This window comes from Pithys albifrons, chromosome 3 (genome assembly GCF_047495875.1).
Source record: "Pithys albifrons albifrons isolate INPA30051 chromosome 3, PitAlb_v1, whole genome shotgun sequence".
NCBI classification, from domain to species: domain Eukaryota; kingdom Metazoa; phylum Chordata; class Aves; order Passeriformes; family Thamnophilidae; genus Pithys; species Pithys albifrons.
In genome coordinates, this window is record NC_092460.1 from 69885923 (window position 1) to 69902089 (window position 16167).

A 16167-nucleotide genomic window follows, 5' to 3' on the forward strand; every position below is an offset into this window, starting at 1 on the left:
TGCAATTACTAAGTTCAGAAATGCACTGATTTAATTGCATCTTTTTTGCATCATGTGCTTAAATTTCTCAGGATGCTCCAAGGAAACAGGATTAGATCCATTACGAAGAAAGCATTTACTGGTTTGGATGCGCTTGAGCACTTGTAAGTGGTAGAAATTCACATTTAACCAAAAACTGGAAAAAATAAATTTTGATACTAGTTGAAATAGAAGTGGAACTAACAAGCCTTACTTGTGACTTTCAATGAAATTCACTTGCTACAGGAGGTTCTTCAGTTTTGGAGTAACACTGAGTATTTTGGAATGAATTTAGAAAGTGTTACGTATTAAGCATGCTATAAAACTCTTTGTGTCTTGTTCATTTTTGAGCTTGAAGATCCTTTGCATATCACTAAAATAGCAAACTATTCCTTGAGTTTTAAATATATTTGATTTAATAAATTAGTATTTTCCTCTAATGTTATTTTTCTTTTTTTTCCTTAGAGATCTAAGTAACAATGCAATTATGTCAGTTCAAGGAAATGCATTTTCACAAATGAAGAAACTCAAAGAATTGTAAGTTTGTATCAAAAGGCATCACCTCACTTAAACATATATATCCAGATACACATATTACTTATATATGATTTATATATAAATAATAGTCTTGTAAGATGTTGTCTGATACAGTGATAAAGTCCTGTAATCTCTGTGAAGTCACATATAAAGGTTATGTCAGTGGTTTGTTCTGTTTTGGTTTTTTTTTATTCTTAAAAGGATGGGTGTATTTAAATAAGAGACTGTAGGATAGGTGGCATTTTCTGCTACATATGGTGTCTATAAAGTCCCTCTTCTAAATTAACTAATCTCTGATAGGTTTTAAATAAGGAAGACTTTGATGTAATATGGTGTAAGATCAGCAGTGCTATCACTCAGCTAAGCTTTACTGTACCAGTGAAATGCAGTAATTTTTGGGAAAGACCTCCTTGTCAGTGCTTGTAATTGGATCCTTCTGTCCTGTAGTAGCAAAGGGCAGATCTTCAGAGAAGCTGTGAAGTGATCATTGGGAAAAATGTATTCTTCTAGTGAGAATTTTCTTTTTGTCCTCTTACCCTTTTTTCCATTGATTGATGCAGAACAACACTGTCACTGTTCCTTTTGTTTTGAGCACAGCTAATTCTTCCTCTTGCATGTATCTGGTGTTTTGTCTATTATTATAAGCCTTTGCTAGTCAAACCTGTTGCCTTGAGCTGCTCTCCAGATAATCTGTCAACAAGCTGGAGAACAAAATGGTGCTGCTTTCTATGAGTAGAAACTGCTTGAAGCTTGTCTGGAGTTTTTCATTTGTGTTCTTCAGACTCAAGTCTCACTCTAGCAGCTGGCTCTCTGTTTCATCTTCCAGAATTACTCCATGCTGAGTGTTGTAGAGAAAGTAGCAAAGAACCTCACATATACCATAGACTCAGAGAACAGCCCACATTGGAAGATACCTCAAAAGGTCATCTGGTCCAGCCTTTCCTTGAAAAGAGAGGCTAAATGAGGTTATCTAGCACCATGTCCAGTTGTGTCTTGAAAGTCTCCAGTCTGGACACTCCACCATGCCACATGTTGGTTGCAGTGTATGATTGTTTGAACTGTAAAATATTTCTTTATTGTATCTAGACAATATTTAGTCCATTTGAAGTTCAATTTGAAGTTAGCTGTATTGTGGTGTAGCTTCAGCTGCTCTAGAAAACAGCAGCCATGCTTCTACCCATAACCAGGGTTTTTTTGCCTTTCCTCTTCCTAAAGTTGTTTCTGGATATATTGCTTGGTTTCTTTGCTGAACTCGCTCAGCCAGCTTCAGGGCAGTTGCTGGTTTGGCACAAGAGAATTGGAAATGCAGTGGTGACAATGAGGAATTGATACAGATTATTTTAAAAGTGATCAAATGTGGTAGAAAGACAGGCTAACACTGCTCCAGAAGGTGTAAGATGGTACAAGGTGCTAGACTCTGAACACTTCAAAGAAGTAACTATTCAAGAGTTGTTGTCATTGCTTTTCCTGTACTTCTCTTCAGACACCTGTAGACATCCATTATGTCTGAGGAAGATACAGACAGATGATAGAAAGTACTTTCCTGAAAGTAAGATTGTTTAGTATAAATTCCTATGTAGTAATTTTTTCTGAGGCCCCTAGAGAGTAAATATGAAAATATGACAGATGCCCACTATATCAGAGTAGAGAAGTGTGATTTCTCTGCCTCGTAAGAAGAACCAGAGTGATCCTAGAACTTAAGTGAAAGATGGCATGTTTCATCTCAATGTAAACTGGTAAGCTGGCATCCCTGGATTTTTATGCAGTGCTAGTGTTAGAAAAGAGAACAGAGACACTCTTCTCTTTCTTAAAAAAAAAATCAAGAATGACTATGTCTTCATTTATCTTTAAAGCTGTTTATCTCTCTGGATCCATAAATTATTTTTGCTTTTCTTTCAAGAATAGGTGAGATTTGAAGAGAGGTATTTTATTACTGAATGTGGGTTTTTAGTATGTTTTTTTAAGGGTGATTTTGAGTTTTCAGCCAAAACTGAGAACTTCCTTTGCTTAAACTCCTGATTCTAGATGCTTACTAGAATATTCCTTTTCTGTTTTTTTTTTCTCTGTGAGTGTAGCTATTTCCATAGGTTAGGTAAACTGCTAACAAGTTCTGCACTTGTTATTTCAACACATTACTATTCTTTGTCTCCCCACTCCCCTTTTTAAATATCTTCCCCAAGGTAAATGAGGGAATGAAACTGTCTGAAATGTTGATTTCCAGAGTGCTTGCCTTCAGAACTCTTCTCTGCCGTGCCTGTTCTGTGTGTCCTATTGCTGGCTGTAGTTTTGTACCTGTGACACTACAAACATGCCTGTTTGCCTGAACTCGTAACAGAAGCTGGGAGTTCAGCAGGTGACATACCTGCTTTGTAGAATGTAGGACTCATGACAATGGCATCACTACATCTGAGCCAAACAATAATGCTGTCTTTCTCAAAGAATTTAGTTTTGTTACTAACGTGTGCTCATACAGATCTCTGTTAAAAATAAAAAAAAACAAGCAAGCTGGCTTTAAATGTAATTGCTTTTTCCTAGGCACCTCAACACATCAAGTCTCTTGTGTGACTGCCAGTTAAAATGGCTACCACAGTGGATGTCAGAGAACAGCTTCCAGAGTTTTGTAAATGCCACTTGCGCACATCCTCAGCTGCTAAAAGGGAGAAGTATTTTTGCTGTCAGCCTGAATGGGTTTGTCTGTGGTGAGTATAGCCTCTATTTCTCATTCCATAGAACAAATTTTACTGTATACTTAGTTTTTGTTGTTGTTTTTTTTATATATTTTGATTTCTGTAATAAAATGGAGAGGATTTGATATTTATTAGCATTTTCAGTCCCAAACTGTGATGTAGATTTGTAAAGCTTGTGACTTTGTACAAGACAGGGAGTGATGGTCTTTTGGCTTTTATTTCATGTACAGCTTGCTTACATAGTACTTCACATAAGCATTCAAGTGAAAGCTCGGTACTTGTGGTGGTAAATGTATGTGTTCCTAGATTTAAAAGACAGATACTGTTTAGATAACTGTGATCTTTAAGAGAGCCATATTTTGGCAAAATTAAGTTGCAATTTTTTGGTTTGGTTATTTGTAAACTATTTTCATACTCCATTAGTCTTGACGTTATCCCAGAGCTGAGAATATTTGAAGGTAAAAAAGCCATATGGACCTCACCTCTGACCTTCTTTATGTATACTTGTTGTCTACTTTAAGAATTGTTTGGACTAAGTGAGTTACTGCCTGTATGTAAATAGATATTTAAAAATATCTGATTAGCAGTTACACTTCTGATTATTTTGTATTTCAGTTCGTGAGATATGCTAATAAAATATTTTTACTTTAGGACCTGAGAAATTGAGGTGATAGCATCTGCCTTAATGAAATTTCTCTATGTGTGTTTAGTAGCATTTATTATCACCTATATGTTACGTTCTCTATTTAAAGCAAAGTGAACCTAAGGTTTCAGAATAAAGGGTGTGTGAGTACTCTGGTACATAAAGTGGGAACTTCAAAATTACCAGGAAATTAAAAGCTAACTGGATTTCATGTATTTTTGTTGAACACATTTTATTTTTCTTACTAAAGAAAATTCAAACTTTGTATTCTTTGGAGACAAAACAGTAACTGTCTTCTCAATAATTTTCCTCTCATAGGAGACATAACTGCCTAATTTTTACCGTTGCTACTCATATCCTATTTTCAGTGGGAAAGCAGGTACAGAGTATAAAATAGTGTACAGAAGTGTTGCTTTCTCCCTTGTCTCAGTAGTCAACCATTTAATAAATAATGAGTAGATACTAGCTACTGCTGAAAAGGAGAGGTTGACAGTGCAGGAAATTAACAATTACTTGATGGCCAAAGCAGTATATATGAAGTATATGTCCTTGGGTTTAACAAATTGTGATCTTTCTTTTAGCTGCTGAATGTTGTTTTTAATTAACTCATTTCAAACTCCTTAAGATGTATTAGGAAAAAGGAATGTACTAAGTGTCAGTTTTTATGTTTAATACTTAATGTAATTGTCATGCAGAAGTAATTAAAATCTCTTAGTACAATCAGCTGAGTGTTTCACTTAAATCTTTAGTGTGTTATCACTAGACATTTGGAGGTACACACCTTGCCATATGAGTTTACAATGGCTGCTTTTGCATTTATAGAATTTTTAAGAAAAGTGTGTTGTCTCTTGTCTAAATCATAATATTTTTATATATGTGTGTCTCTGTGATACATTCATTCAAATATGCTCTCAAATTGTTTTGTTCTGGCAAAACACAATGATAGTCTTATCCCAGTGTCTTTTTCAGTATTCTCTACTATATGCTCGAGTGACCTTTTTCCCCCCTTCCTGTGAAATAATTAAGATTGAAATGTGTTCTCCTCTCCTTTCACAAGGCTAATTTAAGTATTTACAGTGGTTTCCCTGCTTGTCACTGTGCAAAGTCAATGAAAATATCAACTTAATTTGCAAATAGACTTGAGGTACAGGTATGAGGCATGAAAAATTAATGACCTGGAAGATTCTTAAGGCCCATACTTAGAGTCCCAGATCCATGCTGCCCCATAACTGTAGCACAGCTTCAGACCTGCAATTTTTTCTGCTGGCAGCTCAGGGTGAGGCTATCTGTCCATCTTGCTTTTTTTATAACACATTGCATGAAGGTTCCTCAAGGAAATGACACTTTTGACTGTGATACGTTTTTCCTGCACAAGTGAGATGTAAGGAGACAAAGGGGCTAGATAAAAATGGACTCTGTGCAGGGAGGAATATTTGGGCCACGGCGCTTTTCCAGCAGTTCCTGTGAAGTTTTTCAGGAGATTGGAAACATTGGGAAAGTTGGGAATATGCTAAGGCTTTTGCTTTTGGGAGACCAGGCATTTAATTACCCACTCCTTTTGTATGTGCAATGGAGTAAATAATTCAGAAGGCAACTAATTCTGTAAACCCACAACATGGCACTGTGAAGGTAACTTTCCAATAGTAAAGGGACCTTCAGAAACTAATCTCTTGAAGTTCTTTTGTGCTGCCCTGCTTAAGTGATCTTCATCCCCTTTGGACCAAACAGCCACAGATCACTGCAACACTGACTTCTGTGCGCTATTTTTTGTTTGTGGGTTTGGGTAAAACCGTCCACTATAACTTAAAGTTTCGGATGGCAGAAGAACTGTGCTTTCAATAAAGAAAAACTCACAGCAGCCTCAGGTGTTGTAAAGATGAAGGGTAGGCTTCGTGATTGACATTCAGAATAGTTCTTACAGATTTCAGGGGCTAGTTCTTCCATCTTTGGTGCTGCTGTTAAACTATACACACAGTCTGCTTTTAAATGTGCTTTTCTTCAATAAGAGATGACTTGGCACAATAAACTCATAAATGCAGCATCTTTAAATGCCCTAAGGCTAGTGAAATTTAAAAGGAAAGCATTGTGTATTCATTTTATAAATACTTACCTGACTTTTCTCTCAAACCTATAAAGTAAGGCTTACTAACTCTTTCTGAAAAGTCCTCAGGTCTCACCTTTTTTTTTTTCTTTTTTTTTCCCCTCTGTTACTTTTTCTCCCTTCTGTGCAGATGATTTTCCTAAGCCACAGATCACTGTCCAGCCAGAAACCCAGTCAGCAATCAAAGGCTCCAATTTGAGTTTTGTGTGTTCGGCAGCCAGCAGCAGTGATTCCCCAATGACTTTTGCATGGAAGAAAGACAATGAATTACTGCAAGATGCTGAAATGGAGAATTATGCACACCTCCGGGCACAGGGAGGTGAAGTGATGGAGTACACTACCATCCTTCGACTGCGCAATGTGGAATTCAGTAATGAAGGGAAATACCAGTGTGTTATTTCAAATCATTTTGGCTCATCCTACTCTGTCAAAGCCAAACTTACAGTAAACAGTAAGTATGTTGCTTTTTGCTTGTGGACTGAAAAGTAAAGTGATTTTAATCAAGATATGTAAACATAGTTTTTCCATTCTCATCATCTGCATGTTTTAAAAGATCCCTTAATATACTGAGGTTATTTCTTAAAGATACATCTACTTCCAAGATCAGACCATTCAGTTTTACTTCCGGTTCCATTGTCCTGAGGTGTAGTATAGGTCAAAACAGTAACATACCCGATTCATAGTAAAACTAACAAGGTCTGTATTACAAGATGGAAAAAAATATTAATCTTTTCACAGGAGGTAAAGGTAAGCTTTGTTTCAAGGTTATATGGTAAGGTCATGTAGGAGACTGTTCACAGAAATGAGATTTTGATCTAGAGGGTCTCACATAATTCAGTTTCCTCCCTTTCCCTCTGCTGGAGACTGATAAATTTAGGTTCTATGCTTCTCTGGCATTTTTAGGATGACAAAGGGTGTTAAGAAAATGCTGTGCAAAAAAAGTATGTTTCATGTATTCATTTTGGTATCACTAACTTTCCTTCAGTGCTGCCTTCATTTACAAAGATCCCCATGGACTTAAGCATTCGAGCTGGGACAATGGCACGTTTGGAATGTGCTGCAGTTGGGCATCCTGTCCCACAGATTGCTTGGCAGAAAGATGGTGGAACAGATTTTCCTGCAGCGCGCAAGAGGCGCATGCATGTCATGCCTGAAGATGATGTATTCTTTATTGTTGATGTAAAGGTTGAGGACACAGGTGTTTATAGCTGTACAGCTCAAAACACTGCTGGAAGTATTTCAGCTAACGCAACATTAACAGTACTAGGTAAGATATTGGCAGTTCTTAATGGTGTAATACTATTGTGATGAAAAATAATAAAAGTTAGCTGTGTTTCTCAGTGTGTACACATGTGATATGTGGGGGGGTGGGGAAAAGAGGCTTTTAATTTTTTTCAGAGACAGTAGATCTTGTTTAACTTTTGATCTTGTGACATTTGGTTAGCCATTTTTATTCTAGTTCTCTGCAGCCTTAAGCATATATGATTTGGCCTTTTTGCCTTCTGAGGTAATCAAGCATCTATAGGTCTGATCAACTGACAAGTAAATTAAATTGTAGACTCAAAGTCCTTGAGATTTTTCTGAGAATCAGAGTAAGCTTCATTAGGCCTTACTAATGCAATTAATTTAGCTTTTCCTCTTGAACTCTGAAGGAAAGGAACATATTCTTATCTTTGTAAGGTCATTTAGGATATAAGTCTTGTGCCTTCTTTTCAGAAACACCATCATTTTTGCGGCCTTTGCTGGATCGAACTGTAACAAAAGGGGAAACTGCAGTCTTGCAGTGTATTGCTGGTGGCAGCCCTCCACCCCGACTGAACTGGACTAAGGATGACAGCCCTCTCGTGGTAACAGAAAGACATTTCTTTGCTGCAGGCAATCAGTTACTGATTATTGTGGACACTGATGTGGAAGATGCTGGGAAATACACCTGTGAAATGTCTAATACGCTTGGAACAGAACGAGGCAACATCCGTCTTCATGTAATTCCTACTCCCACCTGTGATTCTCCTCAAAACATTGGCCCATCACTTGATGATGATGGCTGGGCCACAGTTGGTATTGTGATCATAGCTGTGGTTTGCTGTGTGGTGGGCACTTCCTTGGTGTGGGTGGTCATCATCTACCACACCAGAAGAAGAAATGAAGATTGCAGCATCACAAATACAGGTGTGTAAACTGAGAGTTTGCCTTTGAAAGGAGTGTTTACAGTTGTTTTGCAGTGACTTTATTGTAGGAATGTTTGTGTGCTTTGAATCAAAAGAGTGAATTACTTGTTACTTTCAGTGCTTTGCTGACAAGTTTAAAAATGCTTCTAAAACTGAAGCATACTGATGGGTTTTGTGTGTGTATTGCATCCCCACAGATGAAACAAATTTGCCTGCTGACATTCCAAGTTACCTGTCATCCCAGGGGACACTGGCTGAAAGGCAGGATGGATATGGTTCATCTGAAAATGGCAGTCATCATCAGTTCCTCACGTCTTCTGTGGGAGGGTATTTCTTGCAGCAAAGAGACAGTAACGGTAGGTATAAAATCTTAAACAGATTTTCCATGTTGCTTGAGTAGCCGCAGTTTGGCTATTGTCTTTCTGCCTAGTAGAAATAACACTAACAAAGCATCTTTACTGAAGTTTAATAGATGATGTGGAATTTATTGCTGAGATTGCTTCAAGAGGATAATAACAGGAACTTTTTTCTGTTCATCCAAATGACATTACAGCTTTTATTAAATCATTAAGTTCGTTTCTAGTCTCTAGGGTAAATTTAAACTGATGGTGACATTTCCAAAACAAGGGTGTCCTAAACAGCAGCATGTCTTCGTTTCTTATAGCTTGAAAAAGACCCTTTAATGAAATGCAGGCATGTGTAGTAATACCAGTGTTACTTTAGTATAACTGTTTAAACTTTACAGTTAGAATAGCCATTAGGGTCCAAGTCAATAAAGGATTTAAGGTGACTGCAAGTTAAAAGCTACAGTACTTGATATTTATACTGGAAGCTGAGAATCCAGTGTACATACTTGCACAGGGGAGGAAAGGGCACCTTTCTGGGAGGAGGTTGGGACTGAAATACAATGAGGAGTTGGGACAGGTGGGAATGGAGTGGTGGTGAGATAATTCTGCAGTTGTAGGGTAGTGAGGAGCAGTTCTCACTGTGTGAGTAGAATAGTGAGGATCCACTTTGTGGATCAAGAACCATGGACCATGTCCACAGCTGTCAGGAATATTTGAACTGAAAACCTGTATTGTTGTTCAAGTAGCCAGTGACTCATTCAGATTCTTCCACCCAGGACATTTGCATTGACGATCTGTGCTCCAAAAGGTAGCTGTGAGACGGAGCACAAACCTGTCTTTTAGTGCTTTAGAAGAAGGAAGTACCTGGCTCTGATGCCTGTGTGATTGGGTTTGTTTTGTTATTCAGGAGTTATATCATGAAGCAAAATGTGACGCATTTTCTGTCAAGCTAGTTAATTGAACACTTGATAGAATTAGAATTCTCATCAAAAGGTGAGGTTAAACCTAATCAAGTTCTAAAATACACTGTGAAATGTAGTTGAACACGTGGCATTCTTAAAACTTAAGAAACTAAGCTGAAGATTCAGAAAAGACTGTATGCTGACATGTCAATTTTATTTTTAAGGCACTTGCCATCTAGATAACAGCAGTGAAACAGACTTGGAGGGTGTTGCAGATCCATTCCTATGCCACTATCTGGGTGCTTCAGGGATATTGTATTTAAAAGGAAACGCATATGGTTCTGATGCATTTGAAGCATACAGTGCAAGTAAGTTGGAGAGGGGGAAGTTTTGGTCCTAATTCAGTGTTGTGTTATGATGAATCTATATAATTTTTCCTTTTCTTCAGATTGCAGCCCTGACCAAAGAATAGCATGCTTGGACCCTTATGAGCCTGGATATTTAAGGAAAAAGGAATGCTATCAATGCTCACCTCCACTGGATGACCCCTTTGACCAGTGTGTTGGCATTACTGGGACGCAGGCTACAAGTAGCAGATTTATAAATTCTATTTATACCCAAAATGAAGGAACTGGACTAAAAAGCAAAAGTCAGAACTCAGACACATTTGATTTAAACAGTAGTTTGGAACCCTCATCTCTTATGAGTAACAGCACTTTCATGGGTATGTTCTAGCTGTTGTTTATTCATTTGAGCTGCTGTTATCCTTGCTGTCTTGTTTTCTACTTACAACACTAAGCAAAACTGAGCTTTTTCTTTGCAAATGTTTTAAGCTGAGGGACAGAAAAGTGATTACAGTAAAACCGTGTGATAAATATTGCAATTACCGGGCGGTCTTAATAGCTCATGCTTACATGCAAGTCTCATCAGTGATGTGATTCTTATCTTCTGTCTTAATATAGCTGGCAGATTTCCATAAATGTTAGGATACATAACTTAAATATACCTTAACGCATTTCAGGTATACCAGACGTTTTGCCTGACAGGCAAAAGGTATGCAAGATTCCAGGAGGGCGCAGGGCAGGTGGGGAGACTTGAACTTGTATGAGTTTATATTGTATAACATGGTGAGCTAGAACTATTTACCCTTCAAAGTAAGGCACTATGTAAAAATGCTCTCTCTACCCTCCTTTGTACTTCCCTCATGGTTTGTATGACAAAAAGTTTCTGAAGCTTAGTTCAGGGTTTACAGTTTTAATCCAGATTGCAGGGAGTGGGGGGGACGGAAAAAATCAGTGCTTTGCCTTTGAAGCTCCTTAAATTTTGAATGTTGGTTTCGCTAGTTGGTTTAAAGTGTATATAAAACCACATACTGCTTTTATCCTTGTGATATCTTAGCACCAAGCACAGTCCTGGTACTGTGGATTGTCTCCCAGCTGGCGTGTGAGCATTGGCTGATGAAGGCCTGGTTCTGATGGCTCTGCAAGGGGACGTGGGGGAATGTGCATCACTGGGCTCTTTGTTCTCAGGGGGTAGAGAGGGAGGCACAACCTCTGAAGTTTTCCCCTTTCAAAAGCCAGATGTTTGAATGGTAAAATGTTGCAGATTCCAGAACATCTGGCAGAGGCCCCAGGACTACACATGGCCAGCCTCTTGGCTGCCTGCCACTGTTACTGTGCTGGGACTGTGCAGACAGGGCTTTAGCAGGTCTGCAGCAAGTAGTTCAGCTGTCTGTTTGTATACCATGCTCTCAAGGGCACATAGTCCTCTTTCTACCCTAAAAACCTATGCAGAGCTACTCTTTTTGTCAGTTCTCTTAGCCTCCTACCTCACTTAAGTTGCATCATCGCTTTGGATACTTTTTTATCATTAGCACTCTTCCCTGAAGGAACCTATGGCTAGATCTTGGTGGCTGTCATCTTAAGAAGTTGTGATAGATTTCTTGTCCTTCGTTGTGGATTCCCTTTTTTTTTTCAGCGTTGTCTTCAAAGTCAGCTCCCCTTTTGCCTGTACAATCACAATGAAGAATAGAGCTGACATTAACATTACTGTTGATGCATGAGCCAGAAAGTTCATAGCTTGAATTTTTGTTTCTAAGATAGGATTCATTTGTAGCTTTGGTGCTATGAGGAACATCCTTTCAATGTTGTGTTAAGTTAAAATTGCTCTACAAATCATGGATGCAAATACGGATCTTGTCCAATTCCATTTTTGGTAACTTCTCAGATGACTGTTTTACTTGAAACCCCTGCTTCTATTAACTAAGCAAAAGCAGAAGTATCATTTTTTTGGTTAAAAGTTTTAATAAAGATTATAATGTTAAGTCATTAATAAAAACTCGAGTTTTTCCAAGTCAGCCTGTGGCACCTTATCCTCTAAAAATAAGTCCTTTGAGTGATGCTTAACAGACACTGACTTGCAATGGGTGTATTGTCAGTGAAAAAAGAGAAGGCTCTTCTTGCAGAGTTGTTGATGCTAACAACTTTGGAGTGGTGAAGAGTGACAGACACACTAATTATTTTCTGACTAGTGAATCCAGGTAATTATTATTAAAGATTTAACTGAAAGGCTGATTTATCTTTGCACACAACTGGCTAGATAATCAGTTGTGAATGGAGCATGTGGCTAGCTGGATCTTAATTACTGAGACATGCTGGCCAGAGAAAGATTTCTTTAGTCCTGTGGGATGATGTTGTTTATCCTGATACAGGTCAGAGAGTTAAATTTTTTTTAATTTCTGTTTGGTTTTTTTTCCCCAACGGCATGGCAGATTGCATGTGCTGTTCATTTACTGAAGAACAAAACAGGGAGATTGCCGTGACATTTGCATTAGAAAGTGTCTTATGATGTGTTTGCAGTTTGTTCTGTGTTTCTACCTCTCCCCTCACCCTGCTCCCCAAATAAAAATGGGTATGGAAGTAGTCATGGAAGCAAAAGAACTTGTGGGTGGCTATACAACTACTCTGAAAGTGTTTTTAATGTCTCAGGTGGCAGAATCTTGCCTTGCATTTGTGATCACATGGATGTTTTCTTTTAAGGTCTGAAGCAACAGTTAAGTAAAATTTTGCTTTGGGGAACCTTTTATTCTCTCAGTCTTTGGCTTGCATTTCAATGTGCAGCCCTTGTTGAGACACAGAGCTGTTAGTATCAGTATTTCTGTACTCACTCTTTTATTGTCTTTCAGGAACATTTGGAAAGCCTTTATGGAGGCCTCATCTGGACTCTTTTTCAAGTTGTAGACAGCCAGCAAATTGCCAACCAAAAACCTCCCATAATAATCATCATGCCTCGCTGGACTTGGACATAGAGGCAGACGAAGAGGGAAAGGAAAGGAGAGTATCTAGAGAAGAAAATAGCTTTTATACTTGCAAACAATCCTTTGAAAACTTTAGGACTTTAACTTTCCAATCCTGTGATTTGGATACATAGCTCCTTTTGAGCCTGCCATTGATTTCTGGAACCAAAGAAAACTTTGACATACTACTACCTCAGTATGGAATTCTATTTAAAAAGGGAATAAGGAGGGGAAGAAAGAAAGAAAAATTACCACGTGATGCTATGAATTCAGAAGAAAAATTGTCTTTTTTTCCAATATAGCATAATTGCCAAAGAGCTCTATGTTTGTTGTACAGGGAAAGCATTCCTTATAAAAATACTGTATTTGTAAATATTTTAAATAGCTTTTTTAAATGCAAATGTATTTTGTAAATTAATGGTGTAAATAATACAGCATATGTATTTTTATGTCAAACTTCATTTTATTGAAATGAGTATTAAACATTCTAATTTTGTACTGTTACTTGTACCTTTTTACAAATGGAAACCATGCTGTTTGCAGGTATCATGCATCTTATTTGCACATTACTTTTAATAAAATATGCTGCTGTGTGGTCTCTGACCCACATTAGTGTATGAAGAATGAAACCGTGTGAATTATGTTTGTAGACTGCGTTGCGTATGTAGGTGCTTTCTGATGCATGTTGCTTCTGTGTTGTACTTAAACTTCTACCTTTAGATTTACTGTGTAAAATATGTTCATGTTCAAATAACTGGTGTCTTTCTGGCTGCCAGAAAGGTGGTTTGAAGCTACTTGAAACAAAATAAGAATGCAAATTTCTACTTTTTGGATTTCCACTGTCGGCCATAGATATGTGCCTTTACGCTCCCAGGTTTCATGGCACACGAGGCTATAGTACTGTTTCTCCATGACTGTGTACTGTGCCTGCATCTGGTGGAGGATATACACAGTAGATGCATAAATTTGTATCAAGCTATTCAGTAGAATCAAGAAAGGCACTGGATATCTGCCTGGTAACATTGCTCTTTTCTGAGTTGCTTAGTGTTGTGTTTTCCAAATATGCAGTCGCATGCCTGAGTCTTTGCTTTCCCATACCCTTTCTCCCTCTTTTTTACTTCTGCTACCACTCCATGCCCAACATGAGAAGATAATCCAAGTGCAAGATAATGTTTTCTTTGGTTTAATTTGTGCTTACTTGGCTGCCCTTCTCTGGTTATAGATGAGATCTGTGCTTTATTTAATTGCTCAATCAAGTTGAGCAATTGTAAATTCTTGGTGGATTATATTTGCAGTAATGAACACAGTATCATTAACTATATGACGTCAGAGAAAGAGGACTGGTTGCTTATAACGTAGTAATTAGGACTCTGTTTTTCTGTGTACAGCTGCATACTATTTTAAAAAGCTGTGAATCCTGTTGTCATCATTGGATTAAAACAGTGAGATTCCAAAATGGTTAGTACTACAGGACATTGGCTTTTTAAATTGCCTTCTTTGAAGGTAAAAACTTACATTGTTGCCAAACAGCTTCTTTTAAACTAAATTAAAAGCAGCTGTTAGAGTAGGCCATCGCAGGCATCGTGGCTAAAGCTGGAGCAAAGATTTTGTTGCCTAGTGTAGCTGAGCCAAGGTCTTTTAGTTGTTTGTAGGCAGAAACCTGGTACCCAGATTGCAATGCAATTTCACTTTTAATTTAGGCACCAGTATTAGAGACAGGAAGTTAATCCATCTCTAGTCACTGGTGGTCCAATTGTACAGAATGGATTTTGCTTTCTTTAGTTGATCATATTGCCAAAGTTTTTGACTTATTTTTAATTTGTCTTCATTGTTACCAGATGTGCTGATGTGCTGACAGGCATTGATATGGGTATTTGATTATAATTAAATACATTTGAGAGAGATTAATTTTTCATGAGTTAAGCACAAACCTTGAAGTCAATAAGGGAAGAAATCTTAAATTTTATTCACTCAGTAGCTCTCCTTTTTCTCCCTCACACCCCCATTCCCAGTGGCCCCTACTTTAGAGAGCAGAGCGCCGGGGGCTGTGATAGCTCCTGTTTGTAACCAGACATTACCTTTTAACATACTAAAAAATAGTAAAGTTAAAACCGTAAGTACATCCTTAGAAGCTCCATGGCAAATGTCCATCATAAAAAACAACATTTAAATTTATTTTCTGTAGTGGGGAAAGGTTGAGAACAGTGGCAATGTCATACTCCTTTTTCATCTTCTTGCAAAGATCCTAATCTTCCAAAGGCTTGGTTCTCTGTACCTAAATAAATGTTCAGGGTCAGTGACTGAATTTTAAATGCTTTCCATCAAGTTTCATTTAGCATTAAAGATACAAATGACTTAAACTTTTATTTGATGCCTTAAAGATCCAGAAATGGAAGTGAAAACTCCCAGGTCCTGGTTTTTTTGCCAGAGTGAGTTTTTGTGATTGTGATTAAATGCAGTGACAATCTAAATTTCAAGTTTATTGCAATATCTTAGTAGTTCTAAAGACCACAGATGTTACCGAACATCTGTTTTAAAGGCTTGCAAGTTCACTTGCCTTTGTTCTTTTTTTTCCCTTTCTTCCTTTCCTTTTCACCTCTGAAGATGCAGCTGTTAGGGAGCTGGAAGCTGGATATTTGCACAGCTAAGAGCTAAACTGTAAGTTGATGTGGTGGGAAAATAAATTGCAGCCAACATTAAGTAAAGCTTACATGGCTTCTCAGAGTCTTAGAATGAGAAACAAGTCTTGCCGAATAACACATTTTGCAGTTTCATGACCAGCAGCAACTGGAATCTTGTCAGGTATTTGCTTAAATCTTGTAGAATGTTCTTTAAAGACAGTATCCTCTTAATGCTTTACACAACAAAATATTTTGCCCATTGAACTCATACAAGCAATTGCTGAGGTAGTTTCTGCAAGCTTTGAATAATATTTCTAATAATTTTAGACAGATAAATGGAGTTAACTAATTTACCAGAATCTCTCTGGAGCAAGCATTTCCTAACTGAGTAACCTAAATTTGTCTGCATGAGTTAACACTGAGGGGATACCTGCATACAGAAGGCTGTTAGTATTTGAAACACAAAAAACCTTCCATAATGCTATAGTATTTCAGCATCAAATGCTTTAATTTAGAGTTCTTTACTGAATTAGAAATGGATCTTGACAAATGGCAAAGAGCTGGGCTCAAAGTTTCCGCTGAGGAATATTGCCACTTTTCCAACTGAAGACTAATTAGTGTCACCAAATATTACTTACTTCAGTCTTGGGGATTCTTGAACTAATCTTCAGCCTTATTCCTTGAGCTGCTTCATAGAAGCTTAAAACTGAGACAGATTTGCACTGCAAACATTTTTGTTGTGACAAGCCAGGACCATAGTTGGGGATTGTGTTGCTTTTTGAATATAAATATAAGCAGAAGTTTTGCTAGCAACCTGCAAGACTTGTTGCATATGAGACACATCTCAG

At 37.7% G+C, this 16167-nt stretch overlaps 1 protein-coding gene across 2 annotated transcripts in view; it reads left to right on the forward strand.

Moving 5' to 3' along the window:
• The window catches only part of LRIG3 (leucine rich repeats and immunoglobulin like domains 3), a 40851-nt gene extending 27313 nt beyond the window's left edge, over nucleotides 1-13538 (forward strand). The window contains exons 10-19 of one of the 2 annotated variants that reach the window (XM_071552333.1): nucleotides 72-143; nucleotides 484-555; nucleotides 3091-3254; nucleotides 6117-6437; nucleotides 6972-7253; nucleotides 7703-8155; nucleotides 8352-8510; nucleotides 9628-9771; nucleotides 9852-10127; nucleotides 12588-13538. In XM_071552333.1, coding sequence (XP_071408434.1) covers nucleotides 72-143; nucleotides 484-555; nucleotides 3091-3254; nucleotides 6117-6437; nucleotides 6972-7253; nucleotides 7703-8155; nucleotides 8352-8510; nucleotides 9628-9771; nucleotides 9852-10127; nucleotides 12588-12832 — 2188 coding nt within the window. In that variant the 3' untranslated portion in view covers nucleotides 12833-13538. The remainder of the gene's footprint in view (nucleotides 1-71; nucleotides 144-483; nucleotides 556-3090; nucleotides 3255-6116; nucleotides 6438-6971; nucleotides 7254-7702; nucleotides 8156-8351; nucleotides 8511-9627; nucleotides 9772-9851; nucleotides 10128-12587) is intronic. The other variant, XM_071552334.1, reaches the window with a different exon arrangement.
• Nucleotides 13539-16167: the final 2629 nt, after the last annotated feature.